This window comes from Rhododendron vialii, chromosome 7a (genome assembly GCF_030253575.1).
Source record: "Rhododendron vialii isolate Sample 1 chromosome 7a, ASM3025357v1".
Lineage (NCBI taxonomy): Eukaryota > Viridiplantae > Streptophyta > Magnoliopsida > Ericales > Ericaceae > Rhododendron > Rhododendron vialii.
The window spans coordinates 8318684-8336782 of NC_080563.1; the positions used below are offsets into that span (position 1 = coordinate 8318684).

Here is an 18099-nt window from a genome sequence, read left to right on the forward strand (position 1 = left end):
ATTTTGCTGTTTTCTTTAGACATGCCAAGACCACAACAGCAAGATTCCGCCAATGATAACAAAGACAAACAACAGCGGGTTAGTACCCAATTCAGGATTTTATCCTCCTGTTTTAGGTAAAGATGAGTACGTAATCCAGAATTTCTTTCTCAGGTTCTTACTATCCTTATTCAACCACTGGAATAATCTGGACCATAAATAGATGTTCTACAAGCGTTCCGCTTTTTGCATAAACAGCGACTCTATCAACTTCTTAAACTATTCGATTGATGGTTACGACGAAAACACCAACAGATCGTCCAAACAAGTTCAGCGAGTTCCACAAAAGCATCATGGTTTCTGCAATGGGAGCACAGAGGACTCATGAGATAAGTAAAGTAAGAATAGAATGCAAAAATTATAGTAATTGAAGAGGTGGGCAGTTAATACCTGCATCGGAAGGTACAATTTGAATTCTGGTGGGAGTTCCTCCTCTGAATAAAGGCGGTCAGCAAAATAGATCCTTCTCAGGCGGCAGTTTGCATGAACCTGAACCCGCAATGTCTCGACATAGTTGGTTCCATAGGCTCGTCTGGTAAAATCAGCAAGATTCAACTGGATTTGATTCCATCCCTCATCCATCCTCAAGGGCATTGTGCAAATAAATGGTTTCACTCGAGTCACAGCCTATAAGACCATCACTAGATTTTAGTTGCAACATTCAACTTAAGAGGCATAAGGTCAGGACGGATATATCAGTTAAATGGTGCATAACAACGTCAGCATTTAATGCTGCAAAGCAACACACTCTTCAAATACAAATGGTCGAGAACATGCATGACATCCACACGTGGACTGCAGGCCTATTGAGAGCATTTCTTTTTATCAAGTAAAAATCCTCTGTGAAGACCTTATAATATCATTTATCATGACAGAAGGATAGACAAAACAGCACACATATTACTTCTGTCAATCTTTCTGACCGCTTTAGAATCTCTAGAGCAATTCTAAGTCAGGGATCACACACTATATACGCATTCCTTCATTACTTCCCACATTTGGTTTATCTTTGCATAAAAGCCTCATACTATCAAGTGGAAATATTTGAGCAAAGACGTACAAAACACACCCAAGGCTTGTTCAAGTGTTTGAATTCAACAAATTATTGAATAGCATGCAAAACAAATAACACGCTATCCATCTCCATTACTCAAACATGACGAGTAAAATTCTATTACAATTTTGAAGCATTCTCCAACCATTTATTGATTCTTGAAGAATGGAGAAACCAAAACATTTTAAGAACAGTTTTGATAATCAACTGAGGAGGTCCCCAAAACAATTTGCCTTCATATCATTGACATGAAACTTGCATCATAACATATAATCCACATTTGGTTTAAGACAATCGATCCTACTCTGGTGGACACCCAAATGGCCAAGATAACCAACATTTTTGTCAGGAAAAGACCTCTTCAAGACTAATATTTAACCATGAAGTACCACTACTTACCGAAAGCATGCTCTGCAGGACAAAGAACTGACGCGAGAACAAATACAACATTACCAACACTGGGAACAGGGAAGACTTACACACTTGAAAATTAGAAGCACGGAAACGTCGCCTGACATTCTTGTCATCCAGCACTTGAATCTCAAATGTGAAGTACTGCTTCAGGTTTTTCACAATCATGACCAAGAATGGTAGCTTTATACCAAGTGTTGCAGCTGGATCTGCGGGGCAAGTAATGTAAGTTGACTGGACATTTGACCCTACAATTTCCAGGACGTTTGATTGTATGTCTTCGTCTTGTGGTCGTTTAACGTGGCCGTTGACAACTGCAAGGTGCCAAAGACAAAATAATATACAATACTTTGCTTATTGAGCTTGACAACATTATCAACCCATAACATGACAGCCTGACTTTATTTTGTCTCACCTACAACTAAGTGGTGTCAGGCACAGTAACTGAGTCGCATTCGTTTTCAGCACTAAAAGAGAGCTTCTAACGTAATTATAGCAGGAAGTGAGAACCAAAATGCAGACCCAACCTTGATCCAACATAATACTGGAAAGACACTCTGAACTTGAAAGACACCCCCACCTATGCTACCCAGAGTGCGGAGTACAAGGAACAAGAACGTGGTACGCTATATGCTCAAGTTGTCGTACCATAGCAGTAAACATCAATAAGCAGATGTACTCATTTCAGGTAATAAATAATCAATTAAACAGAGTAATATTCTTCAAATAGTACACGGAAAACATTTCTAGAAGCATTATGACCAATTTTCCTTTATATCTTGAATTGCCAAAACTCCACTCATTCTAGCTATTTCATTTATTACATTTGATTTTTCTCCTCAGCAGAATTCAATTTAGCAATTGATTTTGGAATGAATAGTGTACTATTTCTTCGTTCTGCAATAAAATACCTAAGTCATTAGTGTACTAGCATTTTTTATCATCAAAGTCATAACACCCCAACATAAGGGCAAAAACAGCAAAGATGGGAAGGATGAACTCTGGGAAGAAACAAACCCCTAGGCCCTACCCATTAGATAGATAAATATTTCTTGCTAGGAACAATGGGAATAAATTCATCACATGTCAAACGATATCGGGGCCTTTACTGAAGGGAGAGGCAATTGAATTGGAGAGACAATTGTTCTGTTTTAATGTAAAAAAATCAGAACATAGGGCGAGGTACAAAAATAAGACCCACAAAACCTGAATCGAATATAATGACGCAAATCAAAACCCAAAGGAAAAACAGAAACAAATATAAGCGACTCACCCTCTTTATCCCATATCTGCAACGGCTTGCTCCTACAAAAACCGAAAAGCCGAAAATTCAGAGCTGGATTTCAGTAACAGAAATTGCAAAAATGTGAAAACCCTAGAGTCAACCAATTAGAGAGATTGACCCACCCGAGGCTGTATAGAATGGAGAGGAAACCAGATTGGAAAGTGTTCTTAAACATTCTCAGATTATGCTCCAACTAGAACTGCAAATTACGATCAGAATCAGAACCAACTCAATGAACAGGGCACCACAAAGTACGATACAAAACATACCACAAAATACGATGAAAAAAAGTTCCAAATTCTCCGCATGATTGAACGAATGTGGAGATTCACGTCTATGAAAGGGAGAGATTGGACAAGGAAGTACCTTTACACGAGGAGGGAGTTGAAGGATTGGGGATGAAAGCTAGGGTTTTCTAAATTGAAAGCTAGGGCTTCGTGTTTTGGTAAATCTACGCCACCGTCCTCTGGGTTTAGAGTCTTTAGACCTAAAACAAAAAAAATAGTAGTACAATACTATACTCCTTCGGTTGGACTACTGGCTCTTGTGAAATCACGCTTTGCGCTCTAACTTTCAATTCTCGTCCTTGTGAAATCTAACTTTCAATTTTCGCCCTTGTGAAATCACGTTTGGCGCTCCAGCTTTTAATTCTCGTTTTTATGAATATTTCTAAAAGTTCTTTGTTTTTGTTTATTGAGGGTGTCCGAAAATAACCCCTCTACATGTAGATCCCTCCGTTTCATATGTTTCATATGTACCGGATAATTATCAGGCCTAAACCCGGGGCAACCTCAAGGGGCTGAGTTATGAAATTTTACCATAGGTCCATCCATTGAAACTCAAAACTTTATTTGAGCATCTTCAACCCATCTTTATTTGAGAGTGTGGATGTGAAATATTGAGAAAAGATTTTGTAGTAATTTATTCTTTATTTTCCTCAATATTTTGTACTTTATGGAATTATTTTGGAGGGACCCATCGTTTCTTTTAAAAATTTTGATCTCCAATTTTACTTTTGGGTCTCCAAATTTTTAAAAAGAACGATGGATCCTTCTAATATTCTCTCACAAAATACTATCGGACCGTTTTTCCACAATTTCTCCCAAAACCAATTGGTGTTAAAGAGGATTTTAATTAAGTCTTTTATGACATTCGATATCGCACCCACAAGTCTGTTTTTAAAGCGGTCACAGGGAGTGACATTGTGTAACTAAATTCATAGGGTACTCCGAGCCCATCAATCCTCCCCTCACGCTGATGTTCCCGCAACTCGAATTTATGACTTCCTGGCTCTGATATCACATGTCAGACCGTTTTTCCACAATCCTCCTAAAACCAATTGATGTTAAGGAGGATTTTAATTAAGTCTTTTATGACATTTGATATCGCACATGCAAGTCTGTTTTTAGAGCGGTCGCAGGAAGTGACATTGTGTAATTAAATCTATGAGGGCACTCCGAACCCAATAAATACAAAAAATTAAAGAAAAAAGTGAATAAATTACAAAATATTCCCTCCATATGGTATATCACACTTTGAAATACTGATATAAAGGTGGGTTGGAGATGCTCTTAGACCTTCTATTTGAAAATTCATATGTTGTGGCCCAAATGAGTTGATAAGGAGAATTGAACGTGAGACCTTAAAGGAAGTAAAACCTAACTCCAAGGCAAAACCACTTAACCAAGCTTACTGTTTCCGTTCCGGAACTAAAAATAAGTTCTTATTTTTTAAGCAATTTCAAGCTCAAAAATTATGGGTTTATTGAAATATAAAAATATGCAATATGGATCTTGTTTGAAAGATCTCGATGAGATCTTTTATACAATACAAAAAAAATTGAAAAATTATTTTTCATTTACTTTATTTTTAAGTTTGAAAATGTGAAATAAGCTGCTTATTTTTTAAGAAGGTTTCTGAAACGGGGCCTAATGGATCTTGCTACTGGTGCAGCAAGTTCTGCACAAACAGCGCGTACAATGCGCGTTTGGGCCCGTCTTGGGTCCAACAAAAATAATTGGAGCCGCTCATTTTGTTCAATATATTTTGTTTAAGGTCACTGTAAAAAATCAGCTTCATCTGAAAACGATAAGGGCATTTGCGAAGCGTCCAAAATCGCTTTAAAATTCTTTTACAGGGATTTTGGATGCTTTCGCAAATGCCCTTATCGTTTTAGGATGAAGTTGATTTTTTAACCTTAAGCAAATTATATTGAACAAAATGAACGGCTCTAATTATCTTTGTTGGATCCGAGACAGGCCCAAACGCACGCTGCATGCGCTGTCTGTGCAAAACTTGCTGTACCAGCAGCATTTCTGCTTTCTAACAGGGGGCCTAACGAATGATGGGTGCGTGGAGAATGAAAATTCGAAAGGAACCCCAGGTCCTACTCCAGGGATTCAAGACACGGCAATAACATCAAATCTTTGTAGTCAATTTTACTCAATATCAAAAGAGGGGCTAACGTGAAAATAATTAGAGGAGTGAAAAATAATTAGAGGAGTAGTACAATACATGACATTCGAATCATGAAAGGAAACGAACCATTTGGTGCTGTGAATCTGAACCGTTTGTTTTCTTTTATGGACATTTTCATGATTCCAGTGTCATGTATAACATTTTTTGAAACAATAATTCTATAGGGACCGACCGGTCCCCTACCGAAATCATACCGACCGCCGCGTCGGACCGTCTTCAGCCACCGGACAGCCGATCCAAGCCGTCCAAATTTTTTTTTAAAAAAAAAAACGAGGGGGCCCATATGAGAATCAACGGCATCCGATGTGTGCAGGGTGTTTGATCCAAACACTTTATTTTTCGTGTATATATGTATATATGTGTATACACGAAAAATATGGTGTTTGATCCTGTATATATGTATATATGTGTATACATGAAAAATATCCAAACACCCAACACACATCGGATGCCGTTGATTCCTGAAGACCCTTCGTTTTTTTTTTTTATAGAATTTTTGGACGACTCGAGTCGGCCGTCCGGTAACCGTAACCGGTCCGATGCGGCCGTTGGTACGATTTTGGTAGGGGACGGTCGGTCCCTATAGCAGGACTCTTTTTGAAATCATTATGCACATTCACGAGGGATTCTAAGAATAGCAGTAGCAGGACCACTCTGACAAGAAAAATGAAGAATAAAGGGCCACATGCATGTAACACCCAGGTCCTCAACCTACTAATTAATTTGGATCTTTACGTTCAACAACCGAGCCAACTTGCAGGCCTTGATTATTTCCGGGACATTAAAATAAGCGACAGGACAAACTTTTTAGCGGCCTCAAGATTTGAAAGTTTGGCTTCTATGAGATTTAAACATGTATGCAACCAAATTGACGATAAATACTTAATTGTTTTTTCATACCCACTCGGCTAAATTCCATGGAGTTGACTATAGTTTTTTTCTTTTTGTCCCATTCAACTATAGAAAAAAAGAAAACTACAAATTTTTTTAGCTTTTCTATATTTTTTATGTGTTCAGTTAGTAGAAAAGTAATGAAACTCGATCAAATTTCTAACTTTCCCACTAAGACTTTTCTCTAAAATTTGTCTTTCAAAAAACACAAGATTTTGCAAGAATCATGTCTTATGTACTAGTTCCCTATTTTAAGATTCGCACAACATAATGACATATGCATTAGAATGTGGACAAACTTCTTTTAAGTTATTCAAACTTCCTACCCTCCACTTTCCTCAAAATCCTTAACAAACCCTTAATTGAAATTCTCATATTTCTCATGCACCAAATTATTCTCATTTTTAGATTACGAAATGTTACACCACCGTTTGTGTAACCTCTATGATTTAAGTTTGGGACCATTTACTACGTTATCATATATGTACTATATACCATGTGAAAATCACGGTGGCTAACATTGCAACTCAAGAGTAATTCTGCATTAAATGCATGTACGCATATACATAGGCACTGTATCTGTCCACACAATATAAAAGTGATGTCGCCTGGCTCACCCAACTCAATAGCAATCTGATAAAGTTGAAATCTATATTGTAAAGCAATTGCTAGGATTTGGAAATCCTATCGATCATTTGAGATGACAATCACTCAGTTGGTCGAAAACCAACATGAAATCGGTGATGAACAACAAGCACAACCTCCACCACCGCCACAACAAGAAGAAGAAGAAGATCTTAGCGATGAATGCAAGAAACTCCTCCTCTCCCTACAGAAAGAGAGAGGTTGGAGGACCCCCCCACCTCTATTGGTTCCAAAACTTTTGGTGCCAACCCAACGAGATTCAGGCCATAATCTCCTGCCAAAAACACCTTCAAGCACAAGACACCGATATCGTCCTATCCACCATCCCAAAATCAGGCACCACCTGGTTGAAAGCCCTGGCGTTCGCGGTCGTCCACCGCAAGCGTTTTTACGCGAAAAAGAACCATCCCTTGATGACATCAAACCCTCATGACCTTGTTCCTTTCCTAGAATACAAGCTCTACGCGAACCACGACCGATCTCCTGACCTGTCTCGGCTCCCGCAACCGGGACTTGTCGGGACCCACATGCCTTACTCGGCATTGCCGGATTCTGTAAAGGAGTCCGGCTGCCTGGTCGTGTATATTTGTCGGAACCCTTTTGACACTTTTGTCTCCCAATGGCATTTCTTGATGAAAGTGAGGCCTAAGACGGTGGCCCCACTTTCGATCGAAGAAGCCTTTGACATGTACTGCAGGGGTGTTATAGGGTTCGGTCCATACTGGGCCCACATGCTGGGGTACTGGAAAGAGAGCATAGAGAGGCCCCACAAGGTGTTGTTTTTGAAGTATGAGGAGATGAAAGAAGAACCAGGTTTGAATTTGAGAAAATTGGCTGAGTTCTTGGCCGGGGTATCCATTTTCATTGGAGGAGGAGAGGGAAGGGGTTGTTGAGGAGATAACAAGGCTGTGTAGCTTTGAGCACATGAAGGGGTTAGAAGTGAACAAGAGTGGGAAGGCTATTTTGGACTTTGGGAATGAGAACCTGTTTAGGAAAGGTGACGTGGGTGATTGGGTGAACTATCTAACACCATTGATGGCTGAGAGACTCACTGAAGTTATGGAAGAGAAGTTGGGTGGTTCAGGTCTGACATTCAAGCTCTTTTCCAAGGAAGAAGAACTAGTAGGCTCAAAGAAAGAAAGAAAGAAAGGAATAAGGACTTGGAAATGCTATTTATGGTGATGGATTTTAGTAAGCATGATCTCCATAGAATTTGATGTAATCCACTGTTATTCATTGAGAATGCATATGGTTGCTAGATATGATGAAAATAAAAGTTTAATGGCTTGTGACGTGCTTTATGATTAAGAAGTTATTTACCGGAAATAATACTGTCGTATTTGGATGATGGTGCCTCTCTTTCTCTGGAGTTTTGATTTTTTCTGTCTCAGTTTTTGTGTGTGTGTGTGTGTGGTATGTGGTCTGAGATTTACCAAGGGTGTTGAGGGCTTTTAGCTTCTTGTTTGCGTGGCTCTGAGCAGGTTTTGTTTGAACATTTGGTGTTGGATGTGCATGTTTTGTTTCGGTTTGGTCAAGTTTTTCTCGAGTTGCAAGTGTTTTTTGGTCGGGTTCCAAAGTTCAGAGGTGTTCTGGTGTTTTTTTTTCTTTTCCTCTTTTGATTCTTGGTGTCTCGTTGGCGTCTTGCCTCTCTTAGGTCTCGGGGGTGGCGTTAGCCGTTGTCTCCTTGGTCCGTTTAATATTTGTCTTTCCTCTTCAAAGATCAATAATTTTTGTTTTGCTGAACAAAACGAACAAAACAACAGTGTTGTATCCTTTACTTGCAAGGGCGGAGCTGTGCAGGGGCTGGGGGCACCAGCCCCCGACCTCCTTAGTGTCTGAGTTTTAAATTTTTTATTTTCTATATACCTGATTTTGAATATTATTCGTAATTATTCGCGTATAGCTACTTATAATCTTAATAATTTTGGTTTGATTTGATAAAAAATTGGTTGTTTTACATTCTCATGTCTCAATTTCTTTCACAATAAAAAATAAGCACGTGACGGTTGAAATAGCTTTAAAAAAAAACAAAATAATTGGTATATTTTAACATCATTAGGTTAGAATCATTTCAATGTAGAAATGTAATGTATTGGAAAGCAAAAATTTATGATATAGAAATAAGTATACGTTCCGATAAAAAATATATGTCTATTAAACCGGCCCCCCGAAACCTTAATCCCGGCTCCACCACTGTTTACTTGCCGTGTTAATTTTCATACTTGTACCAAAGTTTTGTAAGTGATGATTTCCATCTGATTTAAAACACACCTACAACCATTGAAGAGGTCCCCCATGACCTTAACGAATATTCAGCAAATACGATTGGTGTGCCTAATCCGTTGATTAATTGCCCGTTGGAAGGGTTCCCATTGTGCCCTATAATTCTATGGAGAGGTGAGAGTTGTGTAGGGACGGAGCTAGAATTTTAACTTAGTGGTGATGAACATCTATACTAAAAACAAAATGGAAAGATGGCCTATACCATGCCATGAATATTTTGTCAATTTAAAAAAATTCGAAATAACGTACTAAATTATACAAAAGACGATGTTTTTCATATACACATAGAGTATGGTAATTAAACTCAATTGTCTACTGAATTGAGGCATTTTGAAATGTACTCAATCTGTCTACGGTGGAAAATCATGGGGCGGTGAGAGCTCTGAGGATAGAGAGCCACAGAGGGAGTAGAGTTGAGCTCGGATTGAGCACTCCTCCTCCTCCTCCGACGAGAATTTTTTTTGTAATTCATTATTGCGTGCGATTCCATAATAGACGAAATTTTCTCCTTGTTTCAGTTGTGCGTGTGGCTCGATCCTCGGAGCATAACAATTTTGTGAGAGGAGGGAGCAATGCTTTGTATTTATTGGAGTAGTGATATCCCCATGGTTCTGATGCGATTTTCTTTCGGATTTTTACGCGCCGGACACTTCCATCAATTTCACCACACAAAAACCCAAGACCAAACACGTCCTTATGAACAGATTTTGAAGCCAGTTTTCAAGCCAGTTTTCACGATTTTAAAAAGCAGTTAGGACTTCTTATAGAAAGGAAGCAAGTGCGGTTAGTGCAGAGCCACAGCCCACAAGAGACCTAAGCAGCAGAAAGATCCCTCCGACATGTGAAAATTTGCCGCTTTTTCTTTGAAGCAATGGGTGAGGATAGCCTTTCATTAACTTGTTGCTCGGGCCGCTCGAGATGAATCAGAAAAGTAAAAAAAAAAAAAACGATGAAAAATTGAAAAGGTATAAACAAAAAGAATTTGAAAAATCTTAGTACTTTTTTGAACATCCCAAACATAACCCAAGCTTATTCTCACAGTTGGGGTTTCTATAGGCTTCCACGTCAAAGATAAAATCTCAATCTCAAGGTTTCAGAATACTTTCGAGGAACACCTACGATACCTCTTCCACCAGCTTCCATGGACAGAGTTGAAAGCAGCAGGGAAATCAATCCACCTTCTTTCCTAAACCCTAGTGGCGCCAGGGAAGACTTCACTTTCAAGTCTTTTGTGGTATCGCACCACTCTGTTTTCAGAGGGATCGCAGGGAGCGACATTATGTTCCCAAATCTCGACAATTAGGCTCCCACGATTAAAACCTATGACCTCTTAGCTTTGATACCAGTTGTGAGACTGACTATCGCTACTTATCCTAAACCTTGTTGGTGATAAGAAAAGTTCAATTCAAGTATTTTATGTCATTCGACATCATACCTGCAATTCTGTTTTTAGAGAGGTTACAAGGGAACGATGGATGACATTGTGTTCGCAACAGAAGCCTGTCTCTGTCCTCGCGCTAGCTTCGCATTGTTTTTTGAGGTGTTAATACTTCAAGCAAAGCATCATTCCTCCACATGAATGTGTGCATAAGAGAGACTTTAAGAACATCCCCACGCAGCCATTATGAGAAAACCCTTCTGCTACCAGCCCGGAAAAATGGTTTTTTCCTTTTGAGAGTCGCCACCTGGGTTTTGAAAAGGATTGTCCCCAAGAAACCGTATTTGAGAAAAATGTGACTCTTTTGCCCTTTGAAAAGGTTTTGGTCGAAAAACAGAGAGTTTTGGGTTCGGGAGCCAGGTTACGAGGGAGGAATGTTTTGTTTGGAAAAGCACCTCCTTTCCCGATAAAATCGGTCTCTACTAATATTTGTGGGATTTTGAAAATCATTTTATTGCTTAACTTTTAATGCCACACAAATAGTTATAGCACATAATTTTAATTGCAATATAAACATTTAACGGGCATGCTTTTAAACAAAACAATTAAAAGAACTCATGCTAATAACAGGTAGCTAAATAGGCATGCTTGTACAGACAACAACTAAGAGAAAGGAATGTCAACATTGTAATTGCAGAAAGTAACGTTCTGTCCCACTTAAACTCTACCGTAAGGCGGAAACTTGTACCGTACGGTACATATTTCGTGGTCAACTTTGCACAAAAAATGGTAATGACATGTAAACAGTTTGTATCAACAACAGGCATTGATAATCATGCTTCAACAACTAGATACGAGAAGCAATTAAAGATGGTGTTTTAAAACAAACATTACCGTGCGGCAGAAGGAAATACCGTACGACACATATACTTTGTAAGCAGTAGTTCTAAAATAATTAGTCAGCACATGACAATCTGAGATAGCCGTACATGCTTGTCTACCAAATGAACAATATATTCCTACTTTAAAGGATGATGCATGACCAACATGAATTCAAGAAAGGATGAGCATGGTACATATTATCTTGATAGGAAGCAAAGAGCATTATACTTAGAATTGAGTTTAATAAGACAGAAGATGAAAGAGCTTTCAACTAAACTGTTTCCCTGAAAAGTACTCTACCATGCGGTGGTAGTGTGTACTGCACGGTGGAGCGGCATGGGATATTTACTTCGTTTTCTTTGTAACGTTTAAACCATTTTAGGTCAAGAACTGGTATAAGGAACCAGTCTGAATCTAGTGGTTCCCCTCAGAATAGAGAGACAAGTATTGGATAAAAGATTTATACCTCTTGGAGCGAAACCTTTCTTTGAAAAATTTGTGACAATTGCAAAGTCTTTTAGCACGAGCTTGAACAAATTTGTGGACTTTAGTATGCTGTGATGACAAGGTGTGAGACCTAAACCGTGGGTTGCCTTCGAAGAATGGTTTTTGGACTTGGCTTTTGAAAGCGGATGATGTTTTTGGTGTTTGAAAGAGGTATGAAAATGAGTATTGATTTTTCAGAGTATTTTGGAATAGTTTTTTGGTCTTGTTTCTCTCTATTTTTCAAAAAAATTCCTTTTCTCTCTCTCTTTTTCTTCAAAAAAATTGTATATCTCACTCTTTCTTTTTCTTCCAAAAAATTGTGTCTCTCACTCTTTTCTCTTCCAAAATATTGTGTGTCTTGTCTAATGATAGGGGAGGTATTTATAGGGTAAAAATGGCTTGGAAATGAAACAAACTTGGTCTGCACGCATTTTTAACCGTCATTGTGTCCACCGTACGGCACATAAACTCTACCATACGGCACTAGGCTTCCACCGTACGGCACATCCCAACCGACTTAAGTTTAGGCGGTCAAAAACTCTATCGTACGGTAGACATATACCGTACGGCACAGTTGACTACCATACGGCACAGTTGACCGCCGTACGGTATAGGTGACTGCTCAACAGGCCAAACTTCGAAAGGCCGCCCCGGACACTCCCGAACTCGATTTTAGGTGTTCTTTGAACCGTTGGAAAGCTCGTTAAGTCTACTTTCTAACCCAAGTGGTTTGGATAAAAATAATTTTGTACATAAAAAGATATGACGATTTTACCCTCAGGTGGTCGAAAAAGAAGTCGTTTAGGCAAAATCCTTGTATCTCCCTCATTTCAAATCGGATTAAGGCTTATTATATATCGATAAAGATGGTTTTGAATGTACTAAAAGGTGGTGGAATCCAAACATAAAAATAAGGAAGTTTGGTTTATGAAAAATTGGCTGAAAGCAGACTAAACCAAAGACCGTTGGTGCCACGATGGCCAAAACATGTACTCACTCATTCTAAGTGTCACTTGGCACTCTCATGCCTAATTCTTAAGGCATTTCCTCAGTCCTTTGAGTACAAAGAGCATTGTTTAAAGCTTTTCAAGGCACATTTTCATCATTGGGAAGCTTATCGGCCACTTATCTATGGTTTTCGAAAGGTAGCGCTCCAAAAGGTTTATATCAATCCAAAGGTTTAAATCATTATTTGTTTATCATCATTGGGAACTTAAAAGGTGTCCGGGATTTCCAAATTGCGGTGTCTACACCTTCCCATCAACATCACCACACAACCCCAAGACAACCCTTCCATTATGAGAGCTTTGGAGGCGTGCAGTTAGTGCAGACTCGTAGGGTACCTTAAGCAGCAGAGAGATCCCTCCAACATGTGAAATTTTGCACGTTTTTACTTTATGGAATTGAGTGAGAACAACATTCCCTTTGCTTGATGCTCGGCAGCCTCGAGACGAATTAGAAAAGTTAAAAAATAGTGACAAAAGTTGAAACGTTCCTTAAAGACGAAAAAATATGCAAAAAAGAATCTTACTTTATAGACATCTCAAGCATACTCTTACACAGTTGGGGCTTCTATATATGGGCTTCCATATCAAAGATAAAACTCAAGATTAAGAATTCAGAATACTTTTGAGGAACCCCTACCGCCTACGATACCTCTCCACGAGCTTCCGTGGACAGAGTTGAAAGCAGCAGGGAAATGATCAATCCACCGACCATCACCAAATCAGAAGCTCATGATGATCATCAAGATCACGAGTGCTTTGACGACGGTTCCCTCACCAAACTCCTCGCGTCGCTTCCCAAAGAGAAGGGATGGTCTAGTCCTCATCTCTATCTTTACAATGGCTTTTGGTGCCCCCCGGCTCATCTACCGGGAATTATTTCTGCCAACCGACACTTCGAAGCCCAGGACACTGACATTATACTCTCCACCCTCCCCAAATCAGGCACCACCTGGTTGAAAGCCTTGGTGTTCGCCATCACCAGACGACAGCACTATGCACTTTCCCAACACCCCCTCCTCACTTCCAACCCCCACGACCTCGTGCCTTTTCTCCATAATGTCAGCCTTCTCAATGATGACCTCCCCAGCTTCCAACCGCCACGGCTGTTTTCTACCCATCTCCAGTATTGTTCGCTACACGAGTCAATCAAGAGCTCTGGATGTCGCATTGTTCATCTTTGTCGCAATCCCCATGACACCTTCATTTCCGGCTGGCACTTCTTCAAAAAGGCCAGGCCCGACGACCTGGGGCCTTTGTCGTTAGAGGAAGCTTTCGACATGTATTGTAGGGGTGTTTTTGGTTATGGGCCCTTTTGGGACCATGTGTCGGGGTACTGGAAGGAGAGCTTGGAGAGGCCCGACAAGGTGTTGTTTCTGAAGTACGAGGACTTGAAACGCGATACCCTCGTTCATGTGAAGACGTTAGCGGCGTTTATGGGTGTTCCGTTCTCTGCTGAAGAGGAGAGGGAAGGCGTTATGAAAGAGATATCGAGGTTGTGTAGCTTTAGCAATCTCAAGGAGTTGGAGGTGAACAAGACCGGAAGATCTACTCCGTTTGTTGAGAATAAGGCCTTTTTCAGGAGAGGTGAAGTTGGTGATTCGGTCAATCATTTGACACCTGAGATGGTGGAACGTCTAAACAAGGTGATTAAAGAAAAGCTGGGTGGTTCTGGCTTGACATTCAAGAGTACTGGTTTCTGAGAAGAATACAAAAAAGGGACTTATGTTCTTATTCCTATGCGTTCTGTTGTTTGTTGAGTGAGATGTACAATAGTAGAACTGAATCGTGTAATCTCCTCTGCTTTCCTTTCAGCTGTAGAGTTTGGAAACCAAATGACCTTGTCATATCAATCGATAATTGGTTAATATTCCTTGAAGACCGTAGAACTTAGTAGTTTCCTACAAAACTGAAAACTATTTCCAGATAACCGGAAGAAAATAGGAAGATCCCTGCTCTTTTGAAAACAAAAAGACATGAGATCATTCTTGACAGGAGCAAGAAACCGCGATTAATATAACATGGCATTGTCCATACAACTGTTCTGTCACTTCAAGGAGTACCTGCATCAGGATCAGATCCCAAAACTGCACCAGTGTTAACCATATCCCTACCAACACCGAGGACCATTTTGAAAAAAAAGACGCGATGGGCCGGGGAGACTTTGTTTGAAGATTCTTTCATTAATGAAAAAATAAGAATTGCAGCATCACTAGCATTTTCAGAAATTCATAACTGGATCAAGGCTATATAGAATGATCATCCTGAGTAACAGCAACAGCAGTAAAAACTGTCCTCATTGCAGAACTGGATCAATTGCAGCTGCAATCACAACGGTACTAAGCAGAATCCAGGAATTATAGATCCTCCAACCGGTTGTTCACCAATCAGAACAAAATCTCCCCAATCACTCAGCCTCAGAGACAAAAAGCAGCAGCAGAAAATAGATTCCCCCAGGCATCCAAATTATCCTTGAGGGAAATATTTCAGTAGGCTTCCCGCCTTACATCCCAACAATACTGCACAATGTTTGTCCATACTGCCCAAGGGATCTTACACTGAAGAAGTAAGTGAACAGCTGTTTCTAGTTCCATTTTGCATAAGCATCCAAATCCTCACCCATCTGGATTATATTCCTCCTGATCAAGGGATTTGTTCCTGCATGGCTTGGCACACAAAAATCTCCACTGTAAGGCTGCACTAATTTCTGAATTGAAATCATATATAGTCCTGGGAAGGCTTTCATGAGAGTAGATTCTCCCAACCATGCATCAGACCACAAACTAGTTGCTCCACCATTTCCCAATATAATCCGGAAACCATCTTTTATAATGGCAGCATTGTTTGAATCTCCCTTTCCCACAGAACAGATACAGTCCCAAATTCTTGATTTGGGTCTTCCTAGCATCTGGTTATGCAATCAGTCATGTCCACTATACTCAACCAATACTGTATATGTAATTCATGGTAGTCGTTCATTCATTCGTTTGTCTGCTATTTTTGGTTTCTGACATTGGACAGGTGAGAAGGTACAAAAATAATAGATATAATCATATAATTATGAGATTGCACTTTAGGAGCTTGAATTTGCGGAAGGAAAGCCAAAAAAAAAAAAAGGAAAAGTGAAAAGATAGAGAAAGAAATTATGTCAGAAAGCGAAATATTTCAGTACCAGTTATATGACGTGAACATCAATGCACAGATGCACATTGACAAAGTGACTATTCTATTTTGAAAAATATGGACAAAGTGATTATGTGACCGTGCATCACTGGGCATCTACGTGGTCGCACAGGAATTTTTGTATGCTTAGACCTTTCTTTTGGGTAACATTGGAGAGCATAGCCCAGAGAAAGGAAAGTTGTGCCATGGGTTAAACGTGGTTAACGTATATGGTTGACATCTTCGAGGGAAAAAACACTCTATCCAAATCTAGAATAGCCAGCCATTGCTCAATTAATTTGTTTGATAAGGCATTGAGCCATATCAGTATCCTCTAGAAATAAACACATTGAACCAATGCTTCTCCACAAGAAATAAACACATACATTGTCTTCTTGTTTCATGGTGTGCTCATATCATGGTGTGCTCATATCATAGTTGGTCCAGAAAACGAAGAGCTTAATGAGGCTTTCACCCCTAGTTCAACGGAGGACACAAGGGGATATCGCAGGTAAAACCAGACCTGTTGACTGTATTTAATGTATTGAATGTAATTAGGAAAATACTCAATTTGGTAGAATCAATTAGGGATTTGATTAGGTAGAATCAATTAGGGATCAGTACCTAATCAATTAGGGATCAGTTAGGGATTTGATTTGATTTGATTTTCTTTCCTTATTTTACCTTGTATTCGGTCTATATATTGTACCTCATTGTGAGAAGAATAATCAATCAATCAAAGTATTTCGACATGGTATCAAAGCAGGTTCCAAGAACCTGATTTCTTCTTTCTCTTCTTTTCTTGGTCTCTCGACCAAGTATCGTCTTTATCTTTTTCTTTTTTTTCAGAGCCAGGGAGCCTGTCTTTATTCTCTCTCGAACGATCTCTGTTTCTCAGAACTATCTGAGAAATCCATCTTGTCCGACGAAGTACTCTCAGTTCTCAGCAATACTGAGACTGCTTTCTCCGGCCTTCTACAGACTCCGCCGCCCACTCAGTCGGACTTCGGCAACCTTGCTTGAACCCCAGTCAGCAACGTCAGACCCTCATCTAAACCATATCAATTCCGGGTATCTCTGTTGCATCCCTACCAGATCTGGTAATATTTGGTTTATTCCTATTTTTGGGTTTGCTCTCGTATTATGGGTGATAAGGATAAGAAAACCGAAACATCTGGCTCTAAGGACACTGTTAGGGATCCATTTCATCGTCGTTCTCTCACCTCAATTAAATTAAATGGGGCCAATTATTTGCAATGGTCACGTGCTGTGACTGTTTCTTTGCGAGCAAGTGGTAAGACTTCCTATATCACTGATGCCCCATCTGAAGATTCTGTTTGGATTCAAAATGATTCATATATTATGACTTTGCTTTGGAATAGTCTTGAACCTGATATTTTTAACAATGTTGCATGCCTTGACACATCCAAAGAAGTATGGGATACTTTACATGAGTTATATTCATCCGAACAGAATCTCTCTCGTATTTATCAGATTTATCAGAATATTTTCTCTTTCCAACAAGGAGATTGATCGGTTGATGAGTACTTTTCCACCTTAAAAGGGATGTGGGATGAGTTAAATGTTTATCAACCTTTAACCACAAATTTAAAGGTTCAGCAGAAATACAGAGATGAATTTCGAGTTACCAAATTCTTGTCCGGGCTGAATACAGAACTTGCTCCTCTCAGTCCCCAAATTCTTTCCGGCAAGGAAGTTTCTACTGTTGGTGAGGCTTTTGCTTGTGTTCGAAGGGCTGCTCCTCAGTCTTCTGTTTTAGAGCATCCAACTCCATCTGCTCTAGCTGCTCCTGCTACTGGTCTTATTCCATCTTCTGGGAATTTTAGCCACTCTAATCCTCCCCACAGTCGTAATGGTTCTTATGAACGTGGTGGTCGACGTGGCGGCCGTGGTGGTCATGGCACCAAGAAGTGTACACATTGCAATGCAACCAATCACACTGTTGAGTTCTGTTGGAAGCTTCATGGCAAGCCGGCTTGGGCTAATTAGGCTACATTTGAGGGGGAGCCATCTGGGTTGGCTCCTCCAGATCAGATTACTATCTCTAGGTCTGAGTATGATTCCATGTTTCACAAGGCTA

At 39.8% G+C, this 18099-nt stretch overlaps 2 protein-coding genes and 1 pseudogene across 3 annotated transcripts; 2 read left to right on the forward strand and 1 right to left on the reverse strand.

Annotated features, from left to right (window-relative positions):
* Positions 1–79: 79 nt before the first annotated feature.
* LOC131334802 (uncharacterized) lies at positions 80–3448 on the reverse strand. 2 transcript variants are annotated; one of them, XM_058370058.1, is made up of 6 exons: positions 3156–3448; positions 2912–2988; positions 2778–2809; positions 1577–1818; positions 430–666; positions 80–339 (listed from the first exon to the last, which is right to left on the reverse strand). In XM_058370058.1, exons 2-6 carry the CDS (start codon positions 2962–2964, stop codon positions 331–333), a joined length of 573 nt encoding a protein of 190 aa, XP_058226041.1. In that variant the 5' UTR covers positions 2965–2988; positions 3156–3448; the 3' UTR covers positions 80–330. The 2 variants fall into 2 exon arrangements, with proteins under 2 accessions (XP_058226041.1, XP_058226040.1); XM_058370057.1 differs by having other exon boundaries at positions 3059–3195.
* A 3317-nt stretch (positions 3449–6765) lies between these two features.
* LOC131334798 (cytosolic sulfotransferase 15-like) lies at positions 6766–8151 on the forward strand (annotated as a pseudogene).
* Positions 8152–13354: 5203 nt separating this feature from the next.
* LOC131334799 (cytosolic sulfotransferase 15-like) lies at positions 13355–14719 on the forward strand. The gene has a single exon (XM_058370055.1). The coding sequence runs from the start codon at positions 13532–13534 to the stop codon at positions 14537–14539; it is 1008 nt and encodes a 335-aa protein (XP_058226038.1). The 5' UTR covers positions 13355–13531; the 3' UTR covers positions 14540–14719.
* The last annotated feature ends 3380 nt before the right edge of the window (positions 14720–18099 follow it).

Coding starts and splice junctions, on each gene's coding strand:
- LOC131334799 (XM_058370055.1), top strand. CDS start 13,532: ATGATCAATCCACCGACCATCACCAAATCAGAAGCTCATGATGATCAT.
- LOC131334802 (XM_058370058.1), bottom strand. CDS start 2,964: ATGTTTAAGAACACTTTCCAATCTGGTTTCCTCTCCATTCTATACAGC. Junction 1,819..2,777: donor GCAGATATGGGATAAAGAGG/GTGAGTCGCTTA, acceptor GGCACCTTGCAG/TTGTCAACGGCCACGTTAAA. Junction 667..1,576: donor TCCGTGCTTCTAATTTTCAA/GTGTGTAAGTCT, acceptor ATGGTCTTATAG/GCTGTGACTCGAGTGAAACC.